This window comes from Penaeus vannamei, chromosome 16 (genome assembly GCF_042767895.1).
Source record: "Penaeus vannamei isolate JL-2024 chromosome 16, ASM4276789v1, whole genome shotgun sequence".
Lineage (NCBI taxonomy): Eukaryota > Metazoa > Arthropoda > Malacostraca > Decapoda > Penaeidae > Penaeus > Penaeus vannamei.
The window spans coordinates 22,204,158-22,218,789 of NC_091564.1; the positions used below are offsets into that span (position 1 = coordinate 22,204,158).

The 14,632-nt window shown below is 34.2% G+C and overlaps 1 protein-coding gene across 13 annotated transcripts in view; it reads left to right on the plus strand.

Moving 5' to 3' along the window:
* LOC113825370 (ATPase family AAA domain-containing protein 2) overlaps nt 1-14,632 on the plus strand; it is a 100,335-nt gene that overhangs the window by 11,485 nt on the left and 74,218 nt on the right. For 6 of the 13 annotated variants that reach the window (XM_070131320.1, XM_070131322.1, XM_070131321.1 and 3 more), the window contains exons 2-3: nt 3,626-3,737; nt 4,989-5,087. In XM_070131320.1, coding sequence (XP_069987421.1) covers nt 3,626-3,737; nt 4,989-5,087 — 211 coding nt within the window. Of the gene's footprint in view, nt 1-332; nt 501-3,625; nt 3,738-4,988; nt 5,088-14,632 lie in introns of all 13 variants that reach the window. The other 7 variants (XM_070131331.1, XM_070131328.1, XM_070131330.1 and 4 more) reach the window with 3 other exon arrangements.

Below are 14,632 nucleotides of genomic sequence, written 5' to 3' on the forward strand. Positions count from 1 at the left end.
TGAGATACCTATTCTGTAGAATTCCTGAATTTTGATTGAAAGTTTGTAGATACATGCATGACTTAATTTTTCCTGTTTGATGTTTATAGATATTTATGACTTTTGTTTTATTTTAGCTGTTATATTTCATAATTTTGTTAATATGCTTCATTGCTTATTGCAATTTGAGTATTAAATCCTAATTTTTTCCATTATTTTTTAATCCATTTAGATTCATAGCTTGAGCCAAGGGAGCATTATGTTCATTTAATTATCAGACTAAAATAAGCAGAAAATGGGAATGATTCACATTTAGAGTGGATGATGCTGATTTATTCTACCATTACCATCAGGCTTATATGAGTGAGACGAGCAGAATAATCTTGGGATAAAGGTCTTCTAAGTTATCCAGACTTATCCGGAAGCCAAGGAGGCACAGCTTGACAAGGAGAGCTGTGAAGACGCTTGAGGATTTAACCAGCTTTAAGAGAGAATCGCCTTCGCAAAATTCCAAGATTGAGGTAGAGGTTTTGTTTTCTTGGTGGGAATAGCCTGTAGCAACTTTTCAGAATGAAGGTGAAGGGTGTCTGTCATGAGGAAGAGGTTCATGTTGCAGGTTGCAGGTTATATTGTCATTAGGTCTGTGTCATCAGTTTTTATAATTAATTATAGATTGTATTTTTGTTATTAAAATGATATTAGTGTTATTTATAGTGTATTATTTTTTTGTCTGGAGTACTGACAATTTAACTGGTGACAGTAATATTCTAAATAATATGAAGTCGTTTTATATTTTGACCATTGTATGATATTCCTCCTCACTTCTAGAAATCTTCTCTCATCCCCTCCCCTCTAGAGAGGCTGAATTAAATTAGGTTCTGTGTTCAGCATTTTAATTCTCAGGGAGAGGAAGTGAGGCTTACACATATTGATATACTGAGAAATTAGACTATTGAAAAATCTTAAAGAAAGGGATTGAGTACATATAAAAGAAAGTCACATAAGTAGATTTAAGTGTCTTAAGATTTTTATCATGGAATTCATGCTAATATATGTGAAACACTTATGTGAAGATGTTTATTTATATTTTACCATAATGATGAACTGTGTATTTAGCATTTGCTTAGATATAGAATTCCATAGTACTGCATAGTTAAGGTAAAAAAAAAATTCTGGTTCTGCATTATATTATACAGTACACTTTTATTGAAATTAAAATGTCCCAGGTATTTTTAAGTTGTTTTTATTGTTTATATTATTAAAAGACAAATTGTCTTCCTTTGTTGAAGTAGAACTGTTTTAGAAAGTTAATGAGTCTTTAATTTATAACTTAGTAGCCATTCCTTAAAGATTTTAAATAATGAATTGTTGATAGTATTAAACTGCTGCCACTGGGGATGGCATTTATGTACAGTCAGAAAAATGAGTATCATTACCTTTCTTTGTGGTCAGTGAGGAGCTTGAATGCAACTTTTGTTTAGCCCCTCCCATGGCTAGTGTTGCTTTATGACGATCTCTTTACAGTATTCAAAAGCCGAGACTGATGAACCAAATATTATGAGTTTGCATTTTGATGACCATGGGATATTTTGTATATATAATTCTAAAGATGGTTTATTATCTAAAAAATAAGAAGTATTTTGCATTATTTCACTCATATTATGACAGATGGCAAATAAGAACAAAACATATTTATTATCATATTCAGTACCCATTTAACAAATCAAACGATTAAATTGTTATCAAGTATATACATAGGTATAATGTAAGGCAAGATGAAATACTGCATGACCTCTGGTGTCTGTGGTTTGCATAAATCAGTAGCAGGTTCGTTATGCCTCAAATGGGGATTTAAATGCTTCAGAAAAGTTGGCAAATGCTTTGCATTGGATGCCTCTTAAGTTAATATGGATTTAGAATGGTATATGCACTTTAAGTACCATAGCCTTGCAATTTGCAAGAAGCTATGGTTACTCACGTTGCGTCTTTTGGAGGCTGTTCAGGTTCAGGGGGAGGGAATATAACTTATTGAAATTAAAAACTTGTATTATTTTCCTTTTAATCAACATACATATTAAAGAACTAATATATACCATTATAAAGAAATTCATGCAAGCAGTTGCACAAAAATAACCGGGAAAAATAACTTTATAAAGACATAACTGCTCATTTGTCATACTGTTGACCTCTGATAAATCAGAAAAATATGAAATGGTGATTACCAGATTTTGATTTTTCCATATTTAAAAACAAATTTTCAGCAGGGCAGTGTGCAAAAAAAAAAAAAAAATTTTTGAAATGTTTCAATGTAACTGAAAACTGAATTTGTCTTGCTTGTCTTTTCCCAGGGGGGACAGGCATGGAATTGCAGAAAATGGGGGTTGTAGGCAAGATTTAGCCCTTTGATACAGCCCTTATTTTTGCTCATATCAAAAAAAAGGGTGTAAATATGTGTTGACACTTACAGAAATAAACTATTAGACAGTTCTTATAGAACACTGTTCTCTTGAACTTCAATATACATTCATCTCTTCCTTAGCTCTAAACTACAAGAAACATAAAATTCAACAAAAATGTAAACTTTGTTAGTGCCATTTCTTGGTGTTTGATTGCATTACTCTTTACTACTACTACTACTTTTAAATTTTACATATAGATAATGAACATTTTTATACTGATTTCAATGCCTACAGCACTTCCATATATTTTTCATGTATCAAAAGATATACATACATTCATAAGCTTACAGGGCTAACTGGCTTGCCTCACTGTTTTACAACATTTTGTCGATTTTTAATTTTAATTGATGAAAAAGGTAACTTTTTCTTCTTCTTCTTCTTCTGACTGTACATGCCATGCTTACTGCTAGTTTAGTTCATTAATTGCCTTTACACATAGATGGCTCCTAATGTGCAAGAAATTCATAGCATTAGCCAAAAAAAAAAAAAAAAGGAAGATGAAATCAGATGAGGTCACAAGGTCTACTAAGTGACTCTCTCATGGCTAAGCAGTTGTGGTGCCATCTATATGTAGACTCATTCTACAAAAAAAAAAATAAAGTGAATGCTATATTTTCCTAGTGGTAATTTAAAAAGGATGGTATGGTATTTTGAAAAACTAACATTTGAGTAATGTCTTAAGGACTCTAGATAGTGTTGCTATCTTGGAAGAAATGGCAGTGGAACTAATATCACTAATACTGCTATTGGTCATTAAGTAATTCATGCTATGCTTTTCTTTAGATAATTGGGAGAAGTAGGCAAGTGATGTGGATATTGCAATGTACTTGTAATATTTTCATTCCTATGAAAAGGAGAGGGTGATGTTTAGGTGTTTTTATATCCCCATTAGTCAGTATGCTTATTGATATGGATTTGACATGGTGATCCTTTTTTTTCATGTCTCTATCTCTTCTTGCACTAGCTTTCAACCGTCTTGTGTGTTTCAGATAGGTTTCCCAAATATTATGAAAGTTTGGTGTGTATATATATATATTATATATTAGTGTAGTTGTGTTTAGAGACTAGTTTTACTAACTTCTCACTTAATGACATATGATTTTGATCTTTCATTTGTGTGTATATTTATATTATATATATATATATATATTTATTTATTTATTGTAAAATGTGTTTGATTTTAACAGCTGTTCTGGGATAGTGATGACCAAGGCTCCAGAGTCCAGAAAAGAACAAAGAGGGTAAATGTTACATTTAAAGATACTACAAGTCCTAGATCAGCCTCCAGCAGATCTCCAGGTAAGTGATATACTACTTTGTATCTAAAAAGCATGCAGTGTCCACTGAGTTAGATAAGGCTTGATATTTTGTAGTTAGAAAAGGGTCTTAGGAAAAATCTTCAGTGTGTCTGGGGTTGAGGGGGACTTATTATCTTACTGTTTGAAAGACTTAAAGTGGAAGCAGTTTCTCTCCAATATTACTTGAGGGTATCAAGATGATTATCGGAAATAATGCAATTTTTTTCCAAGAGGAAACCATTAGGAATGAGGTCTGGAAGAGAAAATACTGGATGGAACCATTTTCTTTTGTTGTATGCTGTTATTTGTAGTTGAAAGATTATTGCTTGCATATAAATTTTTTGTCAGAATGTTTGAGTGGAAAGTTTGTCATATTTAGACAGTGTACTCTGGAGTTGTATGCAGTTATTTTAAGGTGGCAAGAACAGGAGTGATTGAAGGAGTTTTACTTAGATGTTTACAATTATCTGAATGCCATGTTTTATGAAATTTATTGCAGAATTCGGTGAATAAAAAAGTGAGTTAATTGCTTTGTGTGTGTGTGTGTGTGTGTGTGTGTGTCTGTGTGTGTGTGTGTGTGTGTTTTTTTTTTTTTTTTTTGAGATGGGTGAGGAGAAAGGGGGAGTGAGAGTCAGTTTATTATATGTGCCAATATATGTAAATATGGAAGCATGTATATGTAACTGTTTGTGTTAAAACATATTGTGTGAGAATGTTTACCAGCCATCCAAATACCTCCATCACTGTTTGATACCAGCCTCAAAAAAGTTCTGTGATTTCATGATTCCATTACCACGACAAATATAACTGGCATGGATTATCTTTTGACAAATGGGATAGGAATTTGTTTTATTTATTCATTTTCTTGGATGTAGTCAGTGAGTTTAGTGTGATTTTGTTATAAATGCACCATAAAAAGTGAATCATTTAGATCATATTCTGCAACATTGTAATGTGATAAACAAAAGCTTTTTTTTTTTTTTCCATTGATATTGTTAATCAGAGTGTAATATTGAAAACATCTTGGATTTTTTTTTTTTTTCAAATGGAACAAATTTTTCTTATGTTGAAATGTTGGAAATTTAAGAAACATTGTCTCCTCTGGGTGTTCATTTGCAACTTTACATATGTATTTATAAGATATGTCCTTGAGTCTGAGGTCCTATATCCTGATGAAGATGATCAATTCGAATCTTATTGTAAATGAAAGTGTGTGAAAGTAGTGTTATCATAATATACTTTTTTATGTTAGGTTCTCCTAAAGAAGATGCAGTGATGAAAGCTAAGGGTGGCTCATCTTCGCAGCAGCTGGGAGCAATTCGTCTCAAGCCAAGCGAAGAGAGCAATAAAGGTAAAAAGGGGGTTGTTACTTTCAATATGCAAGGTATAACTTACACCCAGAGAGATTCAAGGAGAGGAAAATAAAATGTGAAAAAATTGTAGTAGCACATTTAAATGGAGAACCAACCTTTCATCATCTAACATTAATTTTCCTTCAAAATTTTGAAAGTGAAGAATTGTGTTAATTTATTCAGCAGAAGTGTACTACTTATCAGAACTGTGCCATGGCTTAAGGCTTCATGAACTGAGAAAAGAAATAGGTGTAGGATTGTCTTAACAATGAAATTGAGAAAAGAAAAAAATAATTAACTTTCCTAATGAATTTCTTATGCAGAGTATTTAAAAGCTCTTATAGATAGATTTTTAGTTTTTAATGAATTACATTGTCTTTATATGGATGTCACACCAGGTATGATTTTTAAATTTTATTATTTTTTTTATGCTCTTGGCATCCTGTTTGTGCTCAAGATGTATGCAATATGAATAGAAGACCATAAACATGGTAGCAGATTTTAGCACTTTGTGTGTTTATTAAGTATCTGTTACTTGATGTAAATGTACCACAAATGTGTTCTTGTATGAGAAACATGTACTACTACTTGTCTAAACATCTGATGGTAATACTCCTGGAAGCAGTATACAAGGCTAAACATTAGTTATATGTTTGATCCACACAAGAATCCATTCTTACTTGTAACAATGTATGTGAAGGTATGTGTAGTTGTTTAGAAGCAGGAAAAAAAAAAAACATTAAATGAGTTGAGAGAGATTTGAGAAATTCAAATAAATTTTCTCTTTTTCTTTTTTTATATTTCTTTAGAATACATCATTATAAGTTGCAATGCAAAGGGTAGAAGTTTTATCATAGTTTTGCTTTAAGTGGTCCAATTATTTTTTGATAGAATACTTTTTGAGTTTAAAGTTGTAAGATTTCTTGTGGATGCAAGTGATTTATCCCATTGAAGTGTTGAACAGTCATATCAGGTAATAAAGGTGTTGCAGCATTGAATAGAAGTCATACTTAATCTTACTAGGTATGGAAATCGCACTTATCCTACAGCCAATTCATATACCCTTTACTTTCTTAGGGTTGCATAGTGAATAGCAAATAATCTTAATATAATCTACTGCTAGGTATGTTTGGTGCTACTTTGGATGTGGCAGTGATAAGATGATGTTGAAAGGTGTACCATTGTTGAGATCAATATTGAAATGAAACTCTTCAACACTATATTTTCTTGAGGAAGAAATAGATGTTGGCAACATAGCTGAAACAGGATTTTGAAATAGGTGACCTGTCAGGGTTCTCTTCCCAATATTCAGATGTCTTGAGCATATGTATTGTCACTAAAGTTTGGTTAAGTCACTATGCTGTGAATTTATACCATTCAGGGCACCCTTGCTGATACAACAAAGTTGATATGTAAAATATTTACATTCTGGGGAGTTCAAGAGCACAATGAGCACCACTTAAGGTAGCTTGATTAAGGGAACTGTCACTGTACCCTTAAGGGGGCTGTCGTGCTGATTTTTTTACGAATATTTTCAAAAATACTTGGGGGGGGGGGATCTCCCATAATCTAGTAGGCTTTGGCAATCCCATGATGTAATATTTCCTCTAATAAATTAAGGAGTTATGACTAAATCTCTGACCCTCCTACTTCAATGTTTACTTTGTTGCATCCGTGCAAATATACTAGACAAATTTTATGTAATTTTTTTTATTTTTTTATTTTTATTTTTATTTTTTATCCCCCCCCCCCCCATTATTTTGGTATTCTCTGGTAGCTAGCTGGCAATTCTGTTTACTGCATCAGCTGATAGCCATGACTAAGAGACGAGGCGGGCAGTCACTACGAGAGAGTCAGAGGGAGAGGCTACACATCTCCTGCCTCTGCGACACCATCCCATAGATGTACCCTGATGCGCCCTCATCATATACTAAGAGGACACTACTAACGACAGTTGTTATTCCTGTAATTAATAAACACAATATGATCAGAAAAACATCTCAATTACAGCTGCAGCAATTGTTTATTCACTGTAAAGACAATGCGAAGCCTGTGATGACATGTAGTACTTCTACAATCATGTACAGTTATTGCCATTAGTACCTTGCAAAAGAGGGGGACTAGGTACCAACTACATTTCAGAATACCATGTGAATGCTATAGAATGCATTAAGGGGACCGTCCCTGAGAATGGCCACCTTTCCCTACTCTATACATCATAAAAAAATATCGGTTAGAGATAACTGATTGATTCTTTTTGCATGCTATAGAGCAAAGAATTGCGCTTCGTTATATATATAAATTTTAACTTTGCTCCCCCATTGGGGGGGGGGCACCCCCCAAAAAGTTGAAAAAAATCACCATTTTTTTTTTTGGTATGTCTTCGGTACATCCCAACTATCAGAGCTCTTTACAGAATATTCCCCCAAAAATGCTAGTGTTAGATCAACTCTAGCCTATAGCCATGTAAAAGGCCGAATTTTGAATTTCCTTTTTTTTTTGGCGGGGGACAGCTTGACATAGAGAACTATTTTTGAATGCGTTTTTCAGCATTAAAATATTATTATTTTTTGATTAAGGCAAAAATTCAAAAATCGGCCTTTTACATGGCTATGGGACGCCGAGGCTCTAGTAAAAGCAACAAACTGCATTTGGATCGCATGAAAATTACGTGAGTTGGGAAGTACCGAAGATTCATAAAAAAATAGCCGAGCTACGGCGTTTTGTATTTGGCACCTTGCCAAAGTTCGTTATCTCTGTTATTTTTCTCTGAATCTAATGATATTATATATCAAAAAAACGCTTATTTAGTGTACTTTGCAATGCAATGATTACCAAGTCAATAGGAATTTTCATGTTCAATAGGGACGCTATTCTGTAAAGGTATGTCACTTTTTTTTTTTTTTTTTTTTTTCGTTGTTCATTAAAGTTGATATTTTCGTGTGAAAAGCTTAATAAATGCATTTTACCATAGAGACAACTAATCTAAACCAGATAAAAACCTTTTTTTAAAAAAAATATTTTTTTTTATTTTCCATTTTATTTTTTATTTATTTTTTATTTTTGAAGAAATGGGGAACTGTGGATGGCAACATTAGTACAAAATCATTCTAATTATAAAGTCCTGGCATGAATACAACATGGTGGTTCAATTTTGAGAATTTCAAAAGCATATGAATTTAGTACATTGAATTCGAGAACTTACGAAAGTCGTTGAATATTCCCCATGCCTCACACAGGGGGGGGGGGAGGGGGAGATGGTCACTGGGTGTTTATAATTTTCGAGGAGGATCATATGTACGTGAACGCACGCACATAAAGTTAAAAAGATTAATCATCATCATTTAGTAGGCCTACATTGACTTTCATATCTAAATAATAAAATTTATTAGTTATCCCTCTCACACCCATTTTCTTTGATAATTGTCAATATTAACAGATTGCAAGGGAGAACAAGTGTAAAGTTTATGATTAGCCATTTGCACCCATTATCTTTACTAAGAAGTGCATAAAATCATGCAGACGCCTATGTGTTGTGGGATATTTGCCAATTTATGGTGCCTAAGACTTACGGTAACGTCTAAACATATTCATTTTTATCGGGAACGCACAAAACGGATGCGATAGCTTTTTGAACGCCAGACGAAGACTACGCATACAACCGAGCTCAAAATTCCATATAGTTTTTATTTCAGAGCAGGTATTACTGAGTACTATCATCTTCAACATGAAATAATCTGTATCTCGCTTATACATCCGAAGTTTAAAAATCCGACATTTAGGTAACATTCGTATTGAATTGGTCTTTACAACGGTAACTACCAATTTCAAATCAATTCAAATTGCCCCCTGCTGTGATGTACCGACCGTTGAGCGAAATGTAACGGAAATATTTCAATCTTTCCTTATAAGGCTATTTTTAAACATTAGTGCTTCGTATGTGATATACGTATATATTACCACGTAAACTAAAACATATTACCAGGGAGTCTCGATCAAAGCATATTTCGTGTGTAAAAGGACACAAAACATACATTTTTTTTTAGATATATTTCACAAAATATTTCGTCATAAATCACGGTGATATAATTTTTTCCTGATATTGGTATAAAAGTGTTCCTTGAACATTCACGAACTCATATCTATGCGCAATGTCATAATTAAATGCCTTATGCACGATTGCCGCAAGCAAAAGTCCACATAGGTGTACCTGGGCGCTCAATAGCGACGTACCTCTCCGGGTGCTGAGGGACTCGCACGCCGGCTGCAAGACAACGAGCCATAGCAGGCGGTTAATACTCGTTTGGTAGTTTCCTCATCCATGTACCTATACTATACGCTAACTAACTCAATTTAACCCCCTCCTCCCCCCTCTCTCAGGGACGGTCCCCTTAAGATTGACAGAGAGATCAGATTTCGAGAAGAAGAAGAAGAAAAGATGATGGTGAAAATGGTGGTGGTAACTTTAAAGCCTGATTTCTAAAAACTACTTTGACAACATTTTTGTTAATGTCTCCATAACTACTGGGGCGATTTCTAATGTGGGTTTGGATCATCCCACTAAACTAACAAGAAATTGCAAAATCATACAGGGCAAAATTTAGGTATTGCTACAGATTATATGTTGTATTATTTTCAACAGTTTCATTCAACGGATAAGTGTGACATAAGAAATTTTGTGATTTTCCATTTTTTTTTCAATAAATCTCGGTGTGTGTATATATATATATATATATATATATATATATATATATATATATATATATATATATATATAACATATTTAAAAATTCAAGAAAATCTGATCATATTTGACAAATTTCGTTCTAGAGCGTGAAGGCTCCCCCTATGATAACTGGGCCTGAATTTTTGTGAAGCAATACTAGCCATCAGTTTAGACTTTGTGACAAGACTTAAGCTGTGTACAGGCAGCCCACCTATTGTGAGTCATGCTGCATTTATGTCATAGGCCATTTCGTCATACCCATTACTGAAAGGTTAAGATAGGGCTTGGATTAAAAAAAAAAAAAAAAAAAAAAGAGAGAGAGAGAGAGAGAGGTCGGAAATATTATAGCTTTGAGTCTCAAATTTAGTTTTATTGGGCGAACAAATAACTGAACATGAAATAAAAAAGTGTTGCTGAAAAAAAAAATTGAGGTGATTTCTTCATTTATTATCTAGAAGTTATACCAAAGATTTTTTAATATTTCTTTTATGAATGTCAATATTTGAATTTGAATGTTCAATGAGAAAAAAAAAACAAGCATTTAAATTTCATAAAGAAAATATGCCAAAAAGTTAAGATTTCCTTGATGTAAAAGATAATATTTCCTGCTCTACAAACTATCACAATAATAAAGAAAATATACAAAATTATAAGAATGGAAAAAAAAAAAAAATGGTGGTTTGAATATATACATCAATTGTTGGAGTAGCATAATGGTGCTTTACAGACCTAAATCACAACAGCCGTGGCTTTTTGTAAGCTTAAAAATGTTGTAGAGTTGGCAGATATTGATCCAGATGGATTCTATGGGCATATGATTTTGACAAACTTTTACAGTAAAAATAAGATTATTTCATTGCATTTAACACTATGTACAGAAATAACAAAAAAGGCCACTTTGTTATTATTTCCTTACCAAAACTCAGCCATAATGTGTGGTAATGTTGCCAAATTACCCTAAATTTTTAAGAAAACTTTCAGTAGGGAGAAAAATATTAGAATAAAGATTCAGGGTGACAATCCCCTTACCTAAGAAGTTGACAAAATTATTCTTTTCTTTTCTTTCCTTTACTTATAATTTTTTGACCAATATTACTATTTATATAGTCATACAATAAGAAACAATAGAGAAGAAATATAAAGACTAAAGTTTCTCTCTCTCTCTCTCTCTCTCTCTCTCTCTCTCTCTCTCTCTCTCTCTCTCTCTCTCTCTCTCTCTCTCTCTCTCTCTCTCTCTCTCTCTCTCTCTCTTTCTCTCTCCCCCCCCCCTCCATTACCATAGTTTAGACTTTTTATTTATTAGATGATACCAGCAGGATAGATGAAAAGTTACAGTTGGCTCTATTAGCAGTGAGTTAGGTGAAATTAAACATTAAATTGGATGTTTGACAGGTCATGAGGGAAGGAAATTGAAAGTGGACTTCAGCTTTGTTTTGTGCACTCAAGTTTTTGTGTAGCTGTGTTATTAATATCTTGATATATTAATATTTTTAGTGCAAAATTTAACCATGCTGCTGGTTCTATTGCAAAGTAAAGAGCCCCTTTGTGATTTGAATTGCCAAGTGGTTAGTTTCAAACTTTGAAATGATACCGTGATTACCACTAGCGATAGTATATTTTGAAGCCAAAAATAATAATTTCCAGGCAGCTTCAGAATCAGCGCATGGGGCTGGCCCAGAATCTGCCCATGCGCCGGCCGTGGCCCGCATCGGAATCGGAGCACAAGGTCTGATCCAGCATCACACCGGCGGGATGCCTGGCAATTTTTATTTTCCCAGGTGTCTCACATGTGGGACACCCATCGTAAATGGGTTAAAGCCCAGTGTATAAAAACACTAGCATAATATATTCATATATATTGTACAGAATTTTGAATAAATACTTTCACTAATTGAGATATGCCTGCCATATCCTAGTTTTGCTAGTCTAATGGTATCAGCAATATCCATGAGACATAAGTATATAACTCGCAAATGTAGAGGGCCAACTGTAACTGAAAACTATCTTGGCTGGCAAAAGAAAAAAAAAATAGCAAGGTTTTATGTTATGCATTTTGATTTGAGGTAAAATCAAGGTCCAGATTTACTGGTTTTGTGTCAAAATCTCCAAATTTCTCCTTTTAGCCTGTAATTAAGGGTGTCCCGGAAATGTGTGAATACAGCAATGTGCATGCAAGTGATTTGCCACTGTCCTGACTCTTTCCCACTGAGTCCTAGCCCACCTGCAGCATCATACACTCCATTACCTTCTCTCCTTGTACCTATATATCATTGTTACACCAAATGTCTTTGTCCCTTTTTTACAGACACAACCTTGTGGTTGCTCTATTTTTCAAACCTTTCCCATCAACATAGAAGTAGCACATATATCTCTGACATATTGTCAGTGAATGAATATAGGATATTTTACTATTTGATTTTGTCATTCAAAGCAAGCAAATGCTCATTGAAGATGCCAACAGAGAGGGAGGAACAATTATTATTGATTGAAGTTGTACTAGTATTATATTTTGGATAATTTCATTTTGGTTTACATTGTTTAGTCTGGTGCCCCATGTCATTATTATTGGTTAGAGGTTAGTGCAATAGTAGATCACACATGCACTATTAAACATATACAGGTGTGTGGGTTGTGTCAAGAAAGTTACCTACACGTAATTGAAGTAAAGTTTGTGGTGGCAAGGGGGCAATTTGTTTGTGCTGTTTATTGCTCAGTGCCTGGGCAATCATCAGGCTTACAGCCAAAGTCATCCTGGCAAGTGGGAAATGATGTGACAAGGCGTCACCTGGAATCTGAGTTTTTGCCTGGATGTGTTAGGATGTGACATTTAGAATGGATGAAGTGCTGCAATCTTCTTAAAACCTTTGTGAACAAGAATTGTGCAAAGAGTGATTTTAGTATTAAAAAGAAATTGATCTTCATTATATTTCTCTTAAGGGTTAAATCTCCTTATGGGGTGGTGTGCATATTAAGCCAATGCTGCCTGGGAAAATTTTGTGTTCACTTTAGTGCTGTTATTTAAAATGTCTGTGCACATAGAGGTCTCTCCCTGTGCTTAGCCACAAAAGAGTCAATTAGTAGACCTTGTGACCTCACCTTTTCTTGAGTTGGTGGGAAAAGTGTTCTTTTGTTACTAATGCTGTCAATATTGATACTGTTATTTTTATCATGAACATTGTAATTACTGTATTGTTATTGGCATTACTAATAGCAGTATCAAATTCTAAAAAATGTTGAAAATCAAGGAAAAGGTTAAGGGGGCCATCAAGATGAATTTTTGACGAATACTTTTAAAAATTCTATTTTTTTGGGGGGGGGGATCTGTAATCTAGTGGGCTTTGGCAATCCCATGATGCAATATATCTGCTAAATACTTAAAAAATAAAGGAGTTATGACTAAATCTGTGACCCCCCTGCCTCAGGCTCCGATGTTTACTTTGTCGTGTCCAAGCAAATATTCTCAACAATTTTTTATTTGGGGGGGGGGGGGCATTCAATTTGTTTTGCTATTCTCTGATAGCTAACTGGTAACTCTGCTTCTGAATCTGCTGACAGCCATGAGAGAGACAGAGTGAGAGGCTGCGCTGCCTAGGTGCGGCACCGTCCCAAGGTCGCTCTGATATATAGTGTGTGATGCATCCTCATCACACAGTAAGAGGATGCTACTAATGATAGATGTTATTCCTGTAACTGATAAACATAATATGATTAGAAGTAGGTCTCAATCACAGCTGCAGCAATTGTTTATTCATATGAAATGCCTCACGAGGTACTGTAAAGGCACTGCGAAGCCTGTGATGACACGCTGTATTTCTTCAATCATGTGCAGTTATTACCAGTTGTACCTTGCAAAAGGGAGGGACCAGGTACCAGCTACACTTCAGAAGACCATGTGAATGCCATAGAATGCATCAAGATTGATGCTTAGATCAGAAAAAAAAAGTAGCCTCAAATTCAAAGCCTGATATTTCAAAAGTACATCTTTGTCCACAATTTTTTGTCACTCCTTAACTACTTGGCAAATTCTAATGGGGTTTGGATCATTTGAAATCTGAATAAATTTGCGATTTTCTCAACGATTCAAATTTCATTTCAGGTGATAAAAGTCCATATATCATATTTAATATTTTTAACAATGAACATTTAGAATTAAAAAAAAAAAAAGCCACTAAACTAAGAGGAAATTTCATAATCCAAATTATTACGAATTTAAGTATTGGTATAGAGTATATGTGGTATTTTTTTCAACAAGTTCAGTCAATGGATAAGTAAGATTTTTTATAACTTCATTGTTTATTATTCAAATGATATGAAACTTGGTGGTGTAAATCATAGTGTATGTATATACAACAAATAAAAAAAAGATCATGAAAATCCTATCATAATTAACAAACTTAGTTCTTGGGTGCGATGGTCCCCTTAAACGGGTGAGACAGGTACTTCTCGTAACTGGCTCATTGGTGACCCAGTACTTGTGGAGCCATCTATTTGTAAAAATAATTACTAGATTAACCCACTAGTGCTAGTATATTTTGAAGCCAAAAATAATAGTTTCCGGGCGGCTACAAAACTGGTGCACGGGGCTGGCCCGTAATTTGCCCGCACGCCAGCTGTGGCCTGTGACGGAATCTGAGCGCAAGCTCCGATCCAACGTCATACTTGCGGTATACCCAGCAATTTTTATATGTCTCATATGTGGGACACCTGTTGTAAATGGGTTAAACACACAGTGGGCATGGCTTGTACGCACATGCCATCCCCATCAGCACAAAGAATTAACAAGAGTGTGGAAAGGAATACCAATGTCAGTACAGATAT